Below are 22,549 nucleotides of genomic sequence, written 5' to 3' on the forward strand. Positions count from 1 at the left end.
GACTGTTAAGTACCTACACATGAAGTAACACTAGTGTCAGTTAGCAATAGTGGACTCCCTTCCCTCTCTCTTTGTTGTCGTGTCGTTTGGAAAAGTCTGGTCTGTTAATTTAATTCACATTTAAAGGGAAAATGTGCAAAAAATTAAAAAAATAAAATAAAAACCTGTTCCATTGTGGACACTAAGCAACTGCAGCAGCATTCGGATTGCTGGTGCCTAACTAAAAAAAGGCAACTCCACCCAATAAGCGTTGGCGTTCGCCTAGGACCGAACGTTACCTCCACAACAACGACAACAAAGAGAAAAGACAATATCAATTGTAATCTTTCTGGACACCGGTGTTGTGTAGCTGTGTTGTTGTTGTTAGCTAAGTATGGTAATAATATGTTACAGCTGTTAACGGTTCTTGAGTTTCAGGTATTTACTTCAAGTTATCGGCGTTTCTTTCTAGTACTCGTTGGTGTATTAGAGCATAGCACAAAGAAGTAAGTTGAGGGAAGCTATAGGAGGTAAATACAGTGGTGGTCACAGAATTAAAACATTTACTGTGGTAAACATTTTTTGATCCGCCTTCAATTCGTTTGAAGTATTTTTGAAAATTTTTTAATTCAGAACACTTCGATATACTGCACTTAAGAGATTTAGTGTGAAAAAAGAAACTTTTTGCGTGCAATTTTTCCATAAATAACGCTTTTTATGAAAATACATCGACTTTGAAGTGGCCATATAATTAAAACATTGTGTGGAATTTTTTACTTTACTGCATTTTTTTAAAAATATGTTTAGAAAATCTTTTTAATTTAGTTAAATTATGTAAACTAAGCACCGATAAAATCATTTCCAGATAAAATTTTTTGAAAAAATCTGTAAAATCTATCAAAATTGCCAACAATTTGTACAGTACACCTTACATTCAGAAAATCACTCTTATTATAGAAAATAAATATCCGAATGCACCAGAAATTGCTAGAATTAGCTGAAAACAATAAATAATTCTCAAAATAAATAAATATTTGAAATAAAAACTCAAAAAATGGGAATTAACCTAAAGTAACGATGCAATTGCAATAGCCTTTACTGAAGTAGGCCGGAATATTTTTGCAGTATGTGAGAAAAAATCGATTGATATTGGTATTTATTATACCAAATCGACTGTTCGAGTAGTACAGAATATATTTTATCATAAAATATATCTGTCAGAACAGAAAGAAAAGAGATCAACGCCTAGGTTGACGAGTAAAAGATTCAAGCACACAGCAGCATTTTTGATGTTCAACACAAGACTTCAAATATTTGTCAAACTGTAAAATTTTTACTTCCATGATACTAAAATAGATTAAGTGGAAGTTATTCGATTCAAAAAATATTATTTTGGAAAAATATTGTCATGTTCAATAGATTTTAAGGGTCAAGAGTTGACCATCAAACATACTGCTGTGTGCTTGAAACTTTTACTCGTCAACCTAGGCGTTGATCTCTTTTCGTTCTGTTCTGACACACATATTTTATGATAAAATATATTCTGTACTACTCGAACAGTCGATTTGGTATAATAAATACCAATATCAATCGATTTTTTCTCACATACTGCAAAAATATTCCGGCCTTCTTCAGTAAAGGCTATTGCAATTGCATCGTTACTTTAGGTTAATTCCCATTTTTTGAGTTTTTATTTCAAATATTTATTTATTTTGAGAATTATTTATAGTTTTCAACTAATTCTAGCAATTTCTGGTGCATTCGGATATTTATTTTCTATAATAAGGGTGATTTTCTGAATGTAAGGTGTACTGTACAAATGGTTGGCAATTTTTATAGATTTTACAGATTTTTTCAAAAAATTTTATCTGGAAATGAATTTATCGGTGCTTAGTTTACATAATTTAACTAAATTAAAAAGATTTTCTAAAAATATTTTCAAAAAATGCAGTAAAGTAAAAAATCCCACACAATGTTTTAATTATATGGCCACTTCGATGTATTTTCATAAAAACCGTTATTTATGGAAAAATTGCACGCAAAAAGTTTCTTTTTTCACACTAAATCTCTTAAGTGCAGTATATCGAAGTGTTCTGAATTAAAAATTTTTCAAAAATACTTCAAACGAATTGAAGGCGGATCAAAAAATGTTTACCACAGTAAATGTTTTAATTCTGTGACCACCACTGTATGTGAAAATTGTATTGCATTATTAGCATAAATTGTTGGTTATTAAGCCATCAAGTGTCTTTCGAGTTGTTGTATCAATTTGCATTTGTTTAAAATACTGAACAAATTTGCACGAAGAGAGTATTACATCATTTTGTAACAGGGGGAATATTGGTCAAAGAAATCTATTTGAAACTACTCAATTCAAATTATAATTATCTTTTCTACGTATAGATACGAGTAAGTTGAAATAATTTCCATTTACAATTACAACATTTCAAAATACTTTTGTTATTTGAACGCGTCGCATAATGGTGGGCTTTCCTTTTCATTGCAAAATTTAGATCATCAAGCTCGACTCGAAAGAGTATAAATAATCACTTAAAATCATTTCAAAATACTTAAAATCGGTTTGCATTGTTGTGGGAGTTTTGTAAAAACGATCGAAGCGGTGACACATGCAAAGTGCTTAGCAGAGAGAATAAGTATTTTGACACAGCCTCATTTTATTTTCAATAAATTTTCTATTTGAAATTTTGTCAAGCATTTAAAAGGTTTGTCAAAGGAGGATCCATTGCATATGAATCCATACATCAATGTTGTTTCTTTTCAATAAAAAATATTTATTTTTAATTTTTGCAGCTCTTCTCATCTAGATATAGGGAATACGGAATACCATATTCCTTTGTAATCGCTTAAACGGTGTGAAAAATCTTACATATATCAAAATATTCAAACCATTCAAGAATGGTATACAGTGGTGGCCACAGAATTAAAACATTTACTGTGGTAAACATTTTTTGATCAGCCCTCGATTCGTTTGAAGTATTTTTGAAAATTTTTTAATTCAGAACACTTCGATATACTGCACTTAAGAGATTTAGTGTGGAAATGGAAAATTATTTCATGCAATTTTTCCATAAATAACGGTTTTTATGAAAATACATCGACTTTGAAGTGGCCATATAATTAAAACATTGTGTAATTTTTTACTTTACTGCATTTTTTTTTTAATATTTTTTAAAAAAGCTCTTTAATTTAGTTAAATTATGTAAACTAAGCACCGATAAAATCATTTACTGATAAAAATTTTTGAAAAAAATCTGTAAAATCTATCAAATTGCCAAAAATTTGTACAGTACACCTTACATTCAGAAAATAACCCTTATTATAGAAAATAAAGGTCCGAATGCACCAGAAATTGCTAGAATTAGTAAAAAACAATAAATAATTCTCAAAATAAATAAATATTTGAAATAAAAACTTAAAAAATGGGAATTAACCTAAAGGAACGATTCAATTTCAATAGCCTTTATTGAAGAAGGCCGGAATATTTTTGCAGTATGTGAGGAAATATCGATTGATATTGGCATTTATTACATCAAATCGATTGTTCGAGTAGTACAGAATATATTTTATCAAAAAATATACCAGTCACAACAGAAAGAACAGAGATCAATGCCTATGTTGACGAGTAAAAGATTCCGCCACACAGCAGCATTTTTGATGCTCAATTTTTCTTTCTTTTAGGCTAAAATAGATTAAATGGGCATTATTCTCTCCAAAAAATATTATTTTGGAAAAATATTGTCATGTTCAATAGATTTGAAGGGTCAAGAGTTAACCATCAAACATGCTGCTGTGTACCAGAAACGTTTTCTCGTCAACATAGGTGTTGATCTCTGTTCGTTCTGTTGTAAACTGATAAATTTTTTGATTAAATATATTCTGTACTACTCGAACAATCGATTTGATATAATAAATACCAATATCAATCGATATTTTCTCACATACTGCAAAAATATTCCGGCCTTCTTCAGTAAAGGCTATTGAAATTGAATCGTTCCTTTAGGTTAATTCCCATTTTTTGAGTTTTTATTTCAAATATTTATTTATTTTGAGAATTATTTATTGTTTTTTACTAATTCTAGCAATTTCTGGTGCATTCGGACCTTTATTTTCTATAATAAAGGTGATTTTCTGAATGTTAGGTGTACTGTACAAATTGTTGGCAATTTTGATAGATTTTACAGATTTTTTTCAAAAATTTTTATCAGTAAATGATTTTATCGGTGCTTAGTTTACATAATTTAACTAAATTAAAGAGCTTTTTTAAAAAATATTAAAAAAAAAATGCAGTAAAGTAAAAAATTACACAATGTTTTAATTATATGGCCACTTCAAAGTCGATGTATTTTCATAAAAACCGTTATTTATGGAAAAATTGCATGAAATAATTTTCCATTTCCACACTAAATCTCTTAAGTGCAGTATATCGAAGTGTTCTGAATTAAAAAATTTTCAAAAATACTTCAAACGAATCGAGGGCTGATCAAAAAATGTTTACCACAGTAAATGTTTTAATTCTGTGGCCACCACTGTATGTGGGCTGAAGTAATGCATGTAACATAGTCTTATGTTCAAATACATACTTTCGAAAAGTTTTCCCTAAAATATTCCTCATTTCTACCAGGTTCACTAATATCAATTTAAGGGAGCCCCCGGAGCCTGTAGATATTGTGAGTTGTCTAGTCCTGATCAATTCATTAAGTTCACCTAAACGAACTTTTTATATCCTCCATTAAAAAAAGATACAAAAAGACAAGTAAAAAATGTCAGTCGGTGTTGCCGACAGATATCGATGGTTTGCGGAGGTCTTCGGAATTACGCACAAGTTTTATTATTCGCTTCATATAAGGTGTATGTTTTTATCAAAGAGGTTTCAGATTTATGGTTGATCAAATCGGTTATTCAATTTGCTTCAATTTAATAGGCCCCATCTTCCTACTTGATCTAGGCTTGTTAAAGATAATAGGTTGTACAATGGGTGGTTCAAATTGGATAGTCCGTTCGCATGTTTTTATAAAAGGAAACACAATTTTGACCATTTTGGGGGGGGGGGGACGCAGAAGGAGTGGACCGATATTCCCCATGTTCGAACTTGAACTAAGTATGAAAGAAATATTAAGATGTGCAAAGGTTGGATGAAATCGACTATACCCTTCGAGAGTTGTCCTGCGGACATTTGTAAATCGACTCCAAATTTTCTTTTTGGTCCAAAGAACCATCGGGTTTTAAACCAATATTTCGATCAGGCACAAATTCACCGTATAAAAGTGATACTCATTAGCGGTAAGGATGAAGGTATACAAATCTGTCAGGATTTTTTATGTGTGTAACTCCGAAGACCTTCTCTGCAAACCATAGAGTGAGGGTATAAAGTAGGTTGGGGGAAGAAAAATCCATTTGCCCGGTCTCGAAAATGTCGACAAAATCGGAGAAATGATCGAAGTTGACCGGCTTGTTAGCAGTCGTATCATCGCCCAGGAGCTAAAAATCGACCATTAAACTGTTTTAAACCATTTACACAAAGCTGGATTCAAAAAGAAGCTCGATGTTTGGGTGTCCTCAATTTACAGAAAAAAATAAAATGGATCGAATTTCCATCTGCGATGCCAAACGGAATGAGAAAGACCCATTTCTAAAACGCATGGTAACTGGAGAAGAGAAATGGATCACATACGATAACCCTGTGCAAAACGATCCTGGTCAAACGGTGGCCAAATCAGGACTAACGACCAGGAAAGTTCTGCTATACATTTGGTGAAACTGGAAGGAGATTATTTATTATGAGTTGCTTCCATATGACCAAATTCTAAATGCTGATCTCTACTGTCAACAACTGGACCGTTTGAAGATAGTAATCGACCAGAAACGGCCAGAATTGGCCAACAGAACAACGCCAGGCATTATGAAGTGACATTTAAAAAGCAACAAATCATACAACAAAACGGAGCATTCCAAATCCGACATTCCGAAGCATGTTAAATAAAGTCCTATAGTTTATATAAAAATAAGGGATTTCTTTTTCTCCAGCCTAATATCTGTCCGTAACGCCGACTGACTCTTTTTTATTTGTTTACACATCTATATGTTGGTTCGGTTAGAAAATGTGTAAATGTAATTTTGATTAAAAAGGCCACAGAAAAATTATTTTATAAAATATTGATTTATTTAAAAAAATGAATTTTACATATTTTCCCCAAAAATTAACTTCTATGAACCGAGTAACTATAATATATATATATATATATATATATATATAAATATCCCTATGAAATTTTTTACAGATTTAAATTCCTTTTATTCTAAAATGTTCAATAATTGGGATTTGAAAATAAATATTTATCCAGGGTATTATACATGTACTTAATCTAATATGTATATGGTATTTTTTGGATATATAAATATTTAATTTCAATAATTTATACACATTCACCTATTATTCTCCAAAAAATAAAAAAAATAATGCTGGCATGGCATGTTGATAATTTTCATTTTTCATTCATATATAAATATCATTTTTAAAACGATGGCATAAATTAATAGCTTGTTTGCCGTATAAGTATGTATGCATGTGGAGTAGTATATTATTACCATAAAATCCAGTTTAATGCAGCGGTTTGAAATTTCACTCTATATTGGACTCTACCTACTTTTTCGACCAGCGGGTATCTTCTGTTTCGTCTTTTGTTTCAAAAGAATGAAGCTAAATTCTGCTTTGTTAATAATCTATTGTTCTTGACATGCTTTTGCTGTATATCTTTAGTATTAGCTATTCTAAGCCGTTTTCAAAAAACGATAAAAATAAATTCATAGGTGAAATAAATGACTGGAAGCAAAGCAATACACTTTATTGAAAGCGAGCTGTTGGATTTTTCCATATATAAAAATTTGAATATTCAGCTATTTTTGTATTGAAATCAAAAGTAAACATGTGTACCACATCAATGTAGGACTTAGATTAAGAATAATGATATCGAAATGCAATTTGAAAGTAAAAGGCTTCAAAATTGGAGTAAATTTAACTGTTTTTATATTTCAAATAATTCTTTGCACATATCACCTCTCCTTGGCTATATGAGTGTAATTGTTTTCCTCACAAACCACTGTGCAACTTCACATGTCATTAAATTTTTAGTTTCAGTGCTGAGGGCCAAATCAATTCGTTCATGATATATTCTTTGTTTCATACATCATTCACAATACTATGGAAATTTACACTTGTTTTTTAATGACTGTGGAACCTCCTTCCCTAACAAAAACACTGATGGCAATTACTTATTGGTGTTCTACTTCTTCTTCTTCTTTATTAACTGTATGCCTCCTCATCATTGACTTCAATTGTAATGGATTTCACTTTCAAAAAACACCATGGATGATATTTAAATTTTGTTTTTCAAAACAATTGACGTTTAACCTTAAAAACAATTTGTGGTTTTTTGGGGGGATTTTCCTTTTAGACCAGAATTACCAAGAAATGGTTTTGGTTGTCATCGTTGCCGTTATCATTGTAGCGATGATCATTATTATCGCCAAGCATATCAACGTCATCGGATGCCCTTCAAAACTAAAATAATGTACTCGTATGTAGTCTAGGTTCAGTACGCGATACGCAATTTGAAGTTTGACACTAACTGACTCTGCTGGTGTTATATCGTCCACCCGTCCGTCCGTTCGTCTTGGTATCAGACACGTAAATTTCAAAAATTGGCTTAATTAAGGAGTTTCTTCACAACTGCAAATGACTTTAATGGCCCCGAAGACCTTCGTTGCTAATGTTGTGGATTTATTTATTTTTTATTAACGCCAGCTATGTGGTTGGTTGGTTAGTGGTAGAAGACTACAACGCTGTCGCTGCTGCTGATGAAGATGATGACTAGGTTTTGTAAAAATAAAGCAAAAATAAAAAAATATACGAAAATGTCTTCATTTAACCTTTTCAAAGTTATTTCTGAACTTAAAATTCGAATCAATGTGTTTGGAAAATATCAAAGTTTAAAATTGAAAGAGCAAATCAGCAGAGCAGTAAATTGGCAAAACTTGTATGAAACTAGCTGCACGTGTTCTCATTAATGAGCAACGTTTTGTATTCTCTGGTTCTCCCACTCACACGAAGTCTGGCTTAATCCTCTCAACTTCAGGTTGTTTTTGAATGTCGATGTGGTGATCGATGACAGTGTGGCTAATCGTGTAAACGAAGAATAAAACGCTAAATTCATAAGAAACACTAAATGGTGGTACTATTTAAATTTGTATTAAAAATGTTTTCAAAATATTAAATCTATTGATTTTTATAATGAAAACAATGATTTTTATTGGACTATCTAATTTTACTATCAAATAATTTATATAATATATCCATACAAAATATTCCCCCGACATGTTACTTTATGCGGAATTAAAAAAATGCGGAATGCGAACAATTCTATAGATAATATAAGACATCTGTTTACTGTAGATGATTCTTCCGCATTTTACTCATACACTATAAACATGGAGGTAGTTACATTTGTTTACATCAAAATTTCAATACACAATATTTATTAAAAAATAACACACACACACGAAAAAATATATATTGTACTGCAATGAATATTTGTTTAATTGTTGTTATTATTTCAACAAAAATTTATAAAAAATAATCCCATTTGTTTTGTTTAAGATAATAATTTAGAAGTCGCAATCAACAATTTCAGCTGTTCGTGCTGAGTGATTATAAAGTGAGCTGTGATTTGCCTGAAATCACAATATCATTTAATTTAGATCACATAATACTAATACAATTACACGTAAAGAAATCTCCTTATCAATGGGGACAGCATTTTTTAACAAATAATTATATTTTGCTAAATAATTTTATATACTGATGATCTCTGGGGTCAAGGGATTTCCCATCACAAATGTTCTCTATAAAGAACTATCAGTATTTTTGGCAATCTAATATTCGAATGTCTTGTTCTACATACATTTATCGAAATGAAAATAATTTCAGAACTTGTCAGGGAATTACAAAATGTTATATAGAGTGGGGAAAAGGTACAAACAAAACAAAAACAAACAAAAATTACAAAATTTTAGTAAAAATGTATGAATAAAAGAAATTTAAAGGTCTATTGAAAACATCCATGATCTCTATTGACTCACTACTACCCCCAATGTCCATATTGACAATATTGGCTTTCGAATGACACGTTTATATAAAATGTTTATAGGAAAATTCATGGAGTTGTTAACAGCGGTCTGTAGTACATGTGTTAATGTCAATAGGGATTCGCTATTGGCATTTCTTGCAGGGGGCTTCATTTCGGGGGCTGATTCAATATTTTGTTTCCAAAAATAAATTTTTGTAATGAAAAAAAGAGAAAAAATCGGGGAACCTCCACTGTGTACGTCCCTGCCTTCATATATCCAATGCCGTAGCTTCGTATATATATCGGGATAGGAGGTCTTCTTTCTAGAGTGATATTGTGTCTCCTTAAGAAGAATCTTAAGAGTTTTCTACTAATTAGACGGTGATATGTCTATCAGGACATTATAACATGTTTTTTATTTCTGTCTAGAATAGAATGCTATTCTTCAGATAGAAAGTTTTTTAGTGTGTTGTTTCATTGTTTTGGATCTCTGAAATATAAAATCCGAAACTATATTATTTTCGTTGTCTTCATAATAACCATTTCACTTAGAATTGAGGAAAAAATGCCACATTGCCAACACTAACAATACCGTATGACACGAATTCGCCTCCAATAAAACCAATACATTTTTCCACTAAACACTCCCAAAAACTCCAAATTGAATACTACTTAACGGTTGGTAGGTAGACGAGGTTTTTTCTTTTTCTTCTTCCTCTTCCATATGAAGTGCAAAAAATGTCGAAATAAAAAAAACAGCGGCCGTTTGTCATCAAATGACGACAACAGACAATTCATGTAATTTGCTTTCGACCGACCAATGACCGAAAAAACCAAACGAAACCGGAATTCAAATGTTATTTCATTTGGGGCAAAAAATACTTAATTTGTCGATGAGATTGTATTGAATTTACAAAAAAACCAAAAAAATGTTTCCTCGTAATACAACAAAGCTAGTAGGCAGCTTCGGTAATGGGTATTTTTTTCGTTTATTATTGGCGGAGATACCCTCAAAATGATACACAACACCAAATAAGAGCAATGACATTTACAATGCCAAATATTTTGATCGACTAATATGAATTGTCACTGTTTCTCGATTAGTATGCGGGACAAATGGGCATGAATATATTTTAGTGAGAGTGAGTTAGAAATGAGATAATTTAATATTCTCTTAGAATAAAGACATTTGATACTATGTATTAAAAATTAGTATCACGCTTCAAATTTTTTCCAAACAAACAGGGATGCCGCTTTGGAATAATTAGAACTTGTATTTAGTGTTTTTTTTTTTTAATTTGCCACAGTGAATAGGAATCTGTGGTCAGATTTATTTGAGAACCCAGTTTTTCAATGGGCGGGCAAATGAGGAACATTTTTTTTTCATTCCGAGTAAATTAGGAATGCCTTCTTTTCTCATGTCCCCAGTATCTAACCACTTTTGACAGATCATCTAAATTATCAATTAGTCCTAGGGAACCCAAGTAGTGAAACGCCAAATGACAATCTATAATTGAAAATTTATTAAAAATATTTCAATATCCTTTCTTACTAAATACCCTAGCTATTTCTTATAGTTTTTCCGACACAAGCAACAATTTTGATATGAATATGAACTCTGAAACTCGGCAACCATGTCGATATCGTTGTAACGAAATAGAACGACTCAACCAACATAACGACTAACGAGAACAAGGTTTAGAAACACAGATTAGAGTGGCTGCTTAGCGTGGATTTTGTTGCTGTGACTCTTGTCTTTGTTGGGTGATAAACACATGGAGCTAAGCTGGCTGGCTGACTGCCTGGCTAGAGCTCACTTTCACTTTTTTCCGATCGTGTTTAGGTGCGCTCTTTTGTCTGGGCCGAGTATGTGTGTGCATGTTTCTGTGATCGGTTCCGTTCCGTTTCTTTTGTTGTTGTTGTATTTTTGCACAAGAATCAATTTACATCCATGCAATGGAAACACAGCCAACAAACGAACGAATAAACAATAAGAAACCCCAAAATAAACAACAAATGGAAATAAAGAAATAGATTGAAAACAAAATGAATGCGAGAATTCTATGCACATAACTAGAATGTGTTTGTGTGTGTGTGTAACTAGTTTTAGCACCTGTCTTGTGAATGATGACAGATGTTGTAGGACTAACATGTATCTAATTACGATGAAGAACATTTTAATTTCCTGTAAAAATGCATAGATTTTGCCGTCGAGATTTACGTTTTTTTTTTGTAGCAGCATGTGCAGCCTAAGGATGGTAGTGACTTTAGAAAGGTTCTGTTCCACGTTTTTGCGAAGATTTAGTGTAGCGGGCTATCTATCCACATTTCGACATAGTACCCACATACCATTACTGTCCAATTTTATGTATGTATAAATATGTATTTGTGCATACTAATTTATATAAAAAAAGGTATAAAAAATTTGGATAAAGGGTTTGTATACCATACACAACCATGTTGTCAAAATATTATAGTTTTGTGGCCCCAATAGTGTGTAACGCCGCAAAATATTGGTCCTAGAACTACGTTTAAGTATACATATCTCGACTAGCTGAGTCGATCTAGCCATGTGTGCTCGTCAGTCTGTCCATTACAATGTATAAACAGGATACAGGCCACAGTTATGAACCAATCGTCACGAAACTTTGCATATAGGACGGTTCTAGCCAAAGAAGACCCCTATTGGTAATGAATCAAAAACTAATTTTTAAACCCTAGAGGCCATAATTATGACCCGAACGTCACACAATTTCGCAGAGAGAATGGGACCTAACCGAACAGTTTGTGTGAAAAATGTTACGCTGATCGCTTTGAGTTTTTACATGAAGTTCCGCTTAGGGCCAAGGACGACTCCTACAATTTTCCGTATGGTCGGCCCCGTCCTACTCACTGGTTCTATATTGGGTTTTTAAATTTTTCAATTTTGTCATAACCCAGATATAATGAAGCTAGCTAAATTTTCAAACTATGTAAAGTTGAGTATTTATTTTTATGTTCTTCAAGACCCAAGTGTCCTCTAGAAAGTCATTTTGTGTACTTTTAAATGTACAATAAATACTTTAAAGGGATTCTCTCCCTTGATATACTGAAACTGAACTTTCGGTAGGTCTTCATCGTATTTCCACTTTATTTGAGGCAAATCAGCCATAATTCGCTACATGTCGAATGTATGTAATCTGGAAATTGATTATATACCCCAATCTTCATTACCAATTTTCCGGATTATTGCGGTTTTTTAAATTGCTTTAAATATTTTTATTAATTTTGTCATCATTTATGTTTTTATAAAAAAATACAACTATTCATTGATAAGGAACACATAATTTCGTAGCATACCACGATTTTAATAATGTATTTTCACAATCCGACAGATTTGGGTTGTTCCGGAACGAACTAGTTCATTGCAACTATTCCAATTAAGGAAAGATAGGAACTAGGTCCAGTTCATTGGATTCTTTTTCTGATCTCGTTCCCTTTTGTGATCTCGTTCATTCGCTGATTTCGTTCCATTGTGATATATCTTTTTTAGTACAACACCAACCCGCAAGATGATTTAACTTTGTAACATAAATTTAGCCTAATTACGAAAATAAACCTTGATTCGACCTTTTATCATAATCAAATGATATATATGAACCCGCATTCAGGGTTTTGTAGATTACTAAACCAATCCCAATTTGTTTTTTCAATAACACCCAAAACGACACTGACAAGTTCATGAACCCGAGTATTACGTTCACGACATAAAACTGTTCGCCCTTTACAAGTGCAAATATAAGCCAGTTTTAAATAAAGAACAACACCTGTTTTTGAAATGTTCCCATTAAAACATGTGTCTTAATTCAGCTTTCAAAAAGTGGTCCACTTCGTAAGTAGGAATACAGTCGAACATTGTTATAATAAACTTCGAACATGATGGAGTTCACATTGATGAGTATTTCATAAACATGTTCGATATATTCTACATATAAAATGAAATATAAACTCAATTGATTTCAAATTATTCCTGTAGGTCCGTCATAATTGCCGGACCAAAATCTGTTCGAATGCAACATGTCCATGTGTGTGAGTATGCACGCGGTGGTGTTACCAGTTCAGCGCTTTGATCATTATGCATATCGAACAAACAAAGAAAACAAGTAAAAAGGTACAACAAAAACAACGTGTATACAATTCCAAACCGAAGCAACAACAGCTGTTGCATGATCCGAAGTCATAATGCATAAAGCGAGAAGGAACATGCAGCCGCAAAACAGCCACAATCAACGGACGAACGAAGCAGCCAACGATGAAGAGTTTCAGAATTTTGAAATCAGGAAATTTTATACATCAAAGAGCATTGTAATAATCAGCTGCAGGCCAGGCAGGCAGTAGGCAAGCTGCCAGGCATTCAGGGTAGGTAGTCGTCAGGTATGACAATGTACGAATTGCTTTGTTTTATTCACTTCAGATCTACTCTACACACATATTCATACATAATCACATCGAGGCTCATTATGTATGTATGTAGGTATGTAATACGTACGATAATAATAACAACAGCAGCCGTCGATTTTGTTGAATTTGCTTGGTAGCAAAAACTATATCACTTTTATGTTATTATTTTTCTTATTTATTATTATTCAAGTGGTTTCGATCTATTTATTGTATTTTTATTATCAAAACATTTTATTAAATATTTCTGCTGCTCCAATTCACATTTCAATTACATACAGATTTTCAAATTGATTGTTTGTTTCATATTAGCACACACTTCGAATACACTTCAAGAAAAACACATAAAACTTGGTTGGAATGCCGAAATGACCATTGTTGATTTCCTTGTGATGACGATGATTATGGTTTTTTGTTGTTGTTATTTTTTCTCTCTTCTTCTCTGTTTTGTATTCTATGATTTTCTTATGATTAATTTTTATATATTTTTTGGTATTTCTTCCGCAATGTTGTTTCGTTGTTGTTGCTTTGTGGTTATTAATTTTTACTTTATTTTATGTAAAATAAAGAAACAAGACAAGACAAAAATACCAACGTGAACTTAAACAAATAATTAATCGAAACGCGAAGCCACACTAATTCGGCTTTGAAACGAATAAAAAAATATCGGCCGTCACTGTCGAGCGAGCAATCAAACCGGAATGCGCTAAACGTTGCTCTTCGCGTAATGATCAAAACACGACTGCCAACCAGCCAGCCAACCATTGTCTGATCCCCACATCAAATGATCTGAGGTTAGTAACAAAACAAACACTCACACATACCAGCGCACAACACACAAAATTTACTTGGGTTGGAGCAAGCAAAGACATGATATACCAACCAAAACAATCGACCAAAAACGACGAAGTAAACAAGCAGCCAACAACGAAACAAAATATTCAATGCGAAAATGAAAATGTTTGTGCACGCTTCTTGTTTGTTGTTGATGAGATTACAGAAGAGCCATAAAGAGAAGAGAGGGATACATTCACTCTCTCACTCTTTCGCTCACACATATACAGCTTCAAGTGCTGTTAAGAGTTGCCATTCTGTTCAGTAACCCTGTTTCCGGTATATTTTACATGCATATTATGTAGGACATTTAATTGGAATAAATATTTGTCCAAGACAATGTTGAAATGTATGTTTACAATTAAAATGATTAGTTAAATAGTCAGAGAAGGAAAAATGAACGGGGAAAACACGATTTAAGAGTTACTAGGGTCCGTAACAACAAGATTTTTATTGAGAATGGAAAAAATGGAAGTTAATATTGCTGAGGTCTTCAAAATACAAAATATTAAAGGGTTCTGTTGTATTCATATTAACACATTTTTCGATAAAATCTATTTCCTAATTCAAACCCGAATTGGTCCTAAAACTAAATTTGGTTGAGAAATTACCTGTATATCTACATAAAAGAGTCTCCCTCCATAGTGTGTATGATCCCTATAGACCACTGTTCACCAAACAGGCGCCCGTGGGCGCTTTTGGAGAGTACCAATACAATCACAGTTCTGTGTTCGAACTCAACATTATTCACGACATCGAACATGTCGTATGCTTTGCAATGCTTTAACATAGACGATCTGTACCGAGAGAGCGAAAATTACTCTCCCAACGGATCTATGCGTGTGTCCAACACAACCATAGCAGTTTGCATATTTATTGTTGGCTAACCCTGCTATAGACAGACATGGCTAAATTTTTATAAGAATAACATCTAAACCAGGGTTAGCCAACAATACATATGCAAACTGCTATGGTTGTGTTGGACACACGCATAGATCCGTTGGGAGAGTAATTTTCGCTCTCTCGGTACAGATCGTCTATGTTAAAGCATTGCAAAGCATACGACATGTTCGATGTCGAGAATAATGTTGAGTTCGAACACAGAACTGTGATTGTATTGGTACTCTCCAAAAGCGCCCACGGGCGCCTGTTTGGTGAACAGTGATCTAAACTATCCGCACCACTGAAAACGATCACACAGATGTCTTTTCCCTTAGCGTGGTTTTATATTTGCCGGGATCGGTGTTGAGAGTTTCTCTCTCTCTCAGTGGTAAATTGTGAATTGTGTTGGAAAACATTACCACAGGTAGGAACAAAAAAGTACGAAAAGGTACCTTAAATTCTACTTCAAATGATAATAAATCATAATTATCGAGAAATATTGGCCAATATTTATACCAGTTATTTGCATAAATAACATATGTTATAATTTAAGCGTAAATGTATTCACGAATAATAAAAAATCTAATTTTTGTTTTGGTACGTTTATGTCAATTCGTACCTTTTGTTAACAAAAAGTACGCTTGTTACAAAATTAAAAATAGCGCAACTCTAATTACTCTCTCTCGAGAGAGAAACTCTCAACACCGATCCCGATCCCGACAAATATAAAATCACGCTTAGCCTTAAAGAAAATAAGGCTGTATACACTTTATTACGAAGGAATGTGCCCTATTCGTTTCAAGGAAAATTTAGTCGATTTTAAAATGTCCAACCGTTTGTCTATGGGTATAAACCACTTGATTCAAATTTTGCACATGGTAAAATTTCTTTCAAAATTAAAAAATTTAATTGTTTTATATAAAATGTTGTCAATAGGTAAAATAAAACTCTGGAATGTGTAATTTTTGGGAAATTTGGGCTTTGGGATAATAAACTATGTATTTAAAAAGAAAATCGAAAGTCGATCTTGAAAAGTCGCCTTTGTGATTTCCTCGGTTCACCTTTCCGGAATCTCCTCAAAAGGTGCCAACATTTAGGAAAATTTAAGAATATGGAGTATCTGAGCATACAGTAATATTTCTACCTACCCTATATTATATACGAAGATGAAGCCTATCGGTACACTTCTTGTGGTAACTCCACTACAAGGGATCAATATATAATATGAAGCGAATGGAATATCCGATTTGTCCGAAACATTCTTTTCGTACCTCCACAAAAAGAATTAACATTTGGGTGAATGTTAATAGTAGGGGAGACTGGGGCACCTTCGGCACTTTTTTTTTGAGCTCTATATCTCAGTACTTATTCAACATATATAACAACTTTATGGCTGATTATTGTCCCCTGACTCTTAATTATAAATAATAGTACAAAAAAGATATACAAAAATAGTATTAGTTAAAAAATTTTACAGTTTTGTAAAAAAAGTCAAATTCGCCGAAAATATTCGGCATTTGATGGGGCAAACCATAGTCATAGCCGGGTAATTGTCATCGCTATTAGTCTAGTTGAAATTCTGATCCTCTAAAGGCTCTATTTGGTTCTAATACGCCGCACAATCTTTGAATTATAGGGCTTTATTTTCTAGCGGCGGACGTTTACATCTGAAGGTCGCACACACTATCAGAAATAGAGATTTTCTATCGCATTTTCGTCAATACAAGCACGTCTGATCTTATATATGCGACTTGGAGCCATATTAAAGGATTAGTTTTAAAGACAAACTCAAAAAAATTTTAAGGAAATAATATTGCTCAATCTGTATATAATGTGCCCCACTTTAAAATGCCGAATGTACCCCGAATATACTTTTTATAGTTTTTTTCATTTTTTTCGATCAGATTTGTAAAAACTTATATTTTTAAATATTTTCATAATAACACACATCGTAGATAACCACTTTTTAATAATATTGTCTTAAAAATTTTAAAAGTTTTATACACGAAATACTTACGAAATGGAATTGAAATATTACAGAAACATCTATAAAAATACAAAAACCTATGTATCTAAATAAATTAGCTAGAAATTTCAAACTTTGTGTCAGTTATTTATTTTTTAATTTTTTGATGTACGGTGAGAGCTTCATATCGAAAACGCAATTGCCGAAGGTGCCCCGATGCCGAAGGTGCCCCAGTCTCCCCTATATGAAGCGAATGGAGTATCCCGAACTTTGAACATGGTAATATTTTTACCAACCCTACGGAAGATGAGATCTATTGGCCCACTCCTTCTACTATCTGAGATTTATTGATCGATCATGATCAAAATATTTAAAACTTTATTTCAGAAGGCTGGTTTTATTACTGGAGTATATGTACGGCAAAATACTTTTTGAGTGCAGAAATTTAAAATTATTTTCGATTTGTTGCTTTGATATAGTCATACTCTCGATTACAACAGATAAAACTTTGGTTTAGTCAACTACAGTAAAATCTCGTTTATCCGGACAATTGATTGCAGACCTCAATCCGGATTGCCAAATTATCCGGATTATCACAACAAAAAACTAAGGAATCAGATGAGGATCAGTGGCGAGATCATTGTCAAATATAATAAATACAATTTGTCCTAAAATAGATACAGTAGTGTTTGGCGGGTTACAATTTTGTATGACCTCTTTACTGAAGGCGTCGTGCCAAATTACCGCACTGATGACGGAAGCATTCACCCGCTCATAATTCTAAAAGGAGTTTCGTGCTTGCTACGATTTTAATAAAAAAATATGTTGAGAATCCTCAATGATTTTCGAAATGCATTCCCGATTACCGGATAATCTGGATTAGCGATGTGTGGATTATCGAGATTTTACTGTACTCTCAAAATCATCTTTAGGGAAATTCGATGAATAATATGTCAATATATTAAATTATTTTTTATTATAATTTTATTTTTTATGCATTTGTTGTTATTATAATTTTTCCAATATAATAAACAATCAACGCACGCTTATATTTGCATTATTAACGGTGAAAATTGTAGTAACACTACACATTTCCACCCAAGTCATTTATTTTTGCAAAAAATATGAGCATACTTTTAGGCGCTTTTGAAAATACGACTCTAATCAATGCAATGTAACTTACCTTCCATAACATAAACAATGCTGCCGACATCGCCCTCCTTGATAATGAGACTCTTGGCTGCATATTTAACCGGATACATACAATCGACAATTTCCCGGATTTGCGTTATGTCCAAATTCTTCATGAAATCATTATCCAAAATGGCAGATTTAATAAGTTCACGTGATCTGTAAAAAAAGATAGGAAGGAAGGAGGTTAGAAAAATTGCGGTTATAAATATTTAGTAAATATTATAAAGTAATTACTTAAATTGAGAATTGTTTTTACAAAAACAACTACTTTGGAGAAAAATCGAATAAATTGTCCGAAGAGAACACAAGTAATACAATATATATAACTATATATATAACCTTGGGTATTAGAGACCTGTTTATATTTCTTAATCAAAATGGCTATTTTTTGAATTTGGAAATAGTAAAGGAAGGATATTTACTCTCAAATTGTTAATCTTGATTTCAAACATTTTGAAATTTTAAATACATTTTCCTTTAGATGTAATTTGGAATGTAAAGATCTGGGCAGTTAACATTGTTTATATTAAATGTCAATAATTCCCATTTCATATTTTTAATCAAAATTGGTCCAATATTGAGGCAATTCTATCTACTTGTAATTAATATTTAATAAACCACAGTAAAACCATAAAATTACTTTGCACATTTGGGTATCTTCATCAGCTTATCCTCGGCCTCGACCAAATTGGTTAATGGCTCAGCACTGCATCCCTGACGTTTGATGCGTTTGTATTCCGATGGCAGGACTCGTGTCGATTCCATGCCAATATTACAATTTATATCATCACATTCCGTTTTGTGATGCTGGAGGAAAACCTGAGTCAACGGCTTGACCACCTGACGGAATTTATCAATTTCATTCTGCAATTCAACGACTAGGGCATCTTTGGTATGACACTCTTGCTGGAGCCGGGCAATACTCTGACAAAAGAAACGATTACGTTCTTGGCATTCGGTCAAAGCTTTCTCTTTATCGTGCAGGGCAATTTGTAGATGATCGATAACATCAATCATTTCCTGTAATTGAGAAGCAGTTGGGGGTGGCAGTGTATCGGTTTGACCATTATCATCAACATCGCTTGCACCATCACAACGTTCCAGATGTCGTTGACCCGCAGTGCTGCCTAATGACGAGGGAGCATGTTTCTGATGGTGATGTTGTGTTCCACTGCATTGGTGGCACTCTCGCAAGGCCTTTTTTAGACTTTGAACTTCATTGTCTTTGTCATCCAGGGCCAGCCGGGTGTAGTGCAGTTCATGCCGAAGATTGTCCACAATTTCCTCCAGACGATGACATTCTTTGGAGTAATTCAATTGACGTTTTTGGCTCATAGTTGTTGTTATAGTCGTTGCTTAGTGGATGCGTTGCGTAAATTACTTTAATGAGAAGCGGCGTAATTCAAACATGCATTTCCAGCTACAGTTTGCAGCGACGTTGCGTCAGCGCACACGTCAATCGAACGCACAAAGTGCGAAAGCGAAAGTTGTTCGGCAGTTGAATTGTTTTTGTTTAGTACGCTTTTAAACGATTGATGACGACACTATTTAATGTACCGGCTTTTTGACATTGTTTGGAGGTTTTTATGTATTTTTTGTTGGTTTGGTTTAGAATTCTAAACACAGCTGATCGAGTTTTCGGAACACACACAAAATACTAGATCACATCAACAGCAATTTGTTTGTTTGTTTTTGGTTTATGGTTCAATTTACTTCCTTGAAAATTAAAAGCGATATGGTTTATTTTTAAATTGAAAACTGCCTGCGAGGGCAATGCCATTTGCAATAAACTGTAACAAATTGTAAACAATTGGCTAAGTTCACATCATCAATTAATGGCAATCAACTTCAATAGACAACATCAAACAACAACAACAACAACATCGGCAGCTATACAGTAAGAAAAACAACAACATGAACATAGACAATGTATAACATTTAATAGCTGAGGCGACAGACAAGCGCTGCGCATGCGCCCTAAGCTGTCTACCAGTTAGTCAGTCAAGCAGCCAGCCAGTCAGTCAGCTATCATGCTTGTTGACTAGATGCATAAACATCCACTTTAACGTCCATTGCACTTCCCTCGGAAAAAGTAGTAGTGTAAACAACTTGAACCGAAACAATGGAAAATGATGTAAGAAAAAATATTGTAAAGTGGTTTATTGGGGTGTTCCGTTAAACCGATTTGCAGAGCCTTCGCAACAAGGTGGAGAAATGTTTGCAAAATCTGATATTTTGTTTAGAAAAATATCTCTTACACACTCCGATTGAGAGGCTGTATAAGTTCTTCTGTTCCTTGTATGGTGTAAGACAATTGAAAACTTAATTTTCTGCAAAAGAGCGGCTAGTAATAGTCCCCACTTCCGCTATTGGAAAAGTTTTAGACTCATTTTTCAACCAGAGGGGCTGGAATTTTGTATTCACATTTTTTTTGGAGATTAAAAAAATGTTTCCCCACTTTTGGCGCCCAATCGATAGTCCTGTAATTTGGCTTTGCGTGTTTTTGAAGGATGGAAAACATCTATGAAGAAAATGTTCTATAAATATCCATATTTTGCAATAGACCCTTATTCTGGTATATTAAATGTTTCCAATCGTAGGGACTGTAATTGGGCATACCGGTTTTTTGGAGGGCGATAAATGTCCCTGGCAAAGGTGTGAAACCGACTTCTGATCCGAAGCCTAACCCGAGCCAAAAGGCAATGGGAAAGGCTGTTGAGCACGCTCCATAAGGGTGTTCGACGTGTGGAGGGCTCTGTCTCAAAGCCCGATTCTAAGCCAATTCACAAAGGTGAAGCGGTTGGTGCTAACACTTTGAGTAGCCCCACCGTTGGTAGGAATATGAAGAAGGCCAAGTCTGGCAAGGAACTATCGTATTCTGGAAGAGCGAATGCTGCCCCCAGAACAAATCCGCACCATTCACCCAAAAAGACGATGATTTCGCGTCCGACTGACCCATCAACCTCGTATGCGGTTGTCGTTGAGCAGCAAACTGCGGAGAATAAACCGAGTACAGGGAGGGTATCAACCTCGTCTGGAAAAGTTAACTCCAAGGATCATGATCAAAGGCAGAATAAACTATACGACAGGTCGACCATGGTAGCTGCTGACGATGACCTTAAAGTAGCAATCATCGACAAATCTGATCTTTATGGTGCAGAGTGGTGCTGTAGTAATAAACTGTTTAAACAGGAAATCGAGAGATTTCCTCGTGAGAACTGTTGACGGCTTTGGCGCACTTAGGGAAGGGACCAACCTTGCTGCGGTCTCCTTATTTGAGATCCCACCCAGATGGATTCCCCCACCTTCGGAGGATAAGGAACTCCTGCTGAAAATGCTGACGCTGCAAAATCCCAACCTCACTACCTCAAGTTGGACTGTTGTCAGTCTAACACCTTGTAACGAGAATGGAGGGATGCTTGCAAGAGTGGCAGTTGACCCACCTGGGGAGGCTTATCTCAAAGAGCGTGAGGGAAAATTTAACTTCGGTTCAGGATGGGTTCGGTTTCGACTGAAAACATCCACGAAACTCAATAAGAGTAGGGAAGCGTCAAAGGCTGCGGATCCTGCAGATTAATCTGCACCACTGCAAAGCCGTTGTCGCAAAACTACTCTCGTCTCTCACAAACTCGAAGGAATAAAAAATTACAAAATTCGCAATGTCTAATACTGGAGAAAGTGTTTGCGTAGGCATCTTTAGTACCGATATGCTGCAAATTTAAAATACTTGAAATTGGCCCACAAACCCCAACTTCGAATACAATACAAACAAATGTGTCACGCGGAAATTATGGATTTAAAAGATGATTTGGATGAAATTCGCATACACAATTTTGCAAGTCGGCATCTAATTGTACAATGACATAAAACGTGATAACTCAAAATCGTCCATGTGGTCATTTTCAACACCATCGTAAATTTATTTTGATGACTAATGCCATGATTTGATTAAAATTCCAAAAACATTGCTCGAATAATGTAACATCGGTAGGTAATGGGAATTAAAAACTAATATGTATATTTGTTTTTTGCACTGCCGATTATAAATCCGCAATGTTTTGCGACAGCCGCAAAAAAAACAGAAACACAAAAAATGTATGTAATTAGTAAATAA

General features: G+C 33.8%; 1 protein-coding gene across 1 annotated transcript in view; it reads right to left on the reverse strand.

The window, feature by feature from the left end:
- Window positions 1-19,467, reverse strand: part of LOC133333884 (cGMP-dependent protein kinase, isozyme 2 forms cD4/T1/T3A/T3B) — a 34,101-nt gene extending 14,634 nt beyond the window's left edge. Inside the window, exons 1-2 of the mRNA XM_061542194.1 lie at window positions 19,076-19,467; window positions 18,425-18,591 (exon numbers count right to left, since the gene is read on the reverse strand). Of these exons, the coding sequence (XP_061398178.1) occupies window positions 18,425-18,591; window positions 19,076-19,452 (544 nt within the window). The 5' untranslated portion in view covers window positions 19,453-19,467. The remainder of the gene's footprint in view (window positions 1-18,424; window positions 18,592-19,075) is intronic.
- Window positions 19,468-22,549: the final 3,082 nt, after the last annotated feature.

Source organism: Musca vetustissima, unplaced genomic scaffold (genome assembly GCF_032173495.1).
Source record: "Musca vetustissima isolate MV318-11 ecotype Yass unplaced genomic scaffold, APGP_CSIRO_Mvet_v1 utg1463, whole genome shotgun sequence".
Classification (NCBI taxonomy): domain Eukaryota; kingdom Metazoa; phylum Arthropoda; class Insecta; order Diptera; family Muscidae; genus Musca; species Musca vetustissima.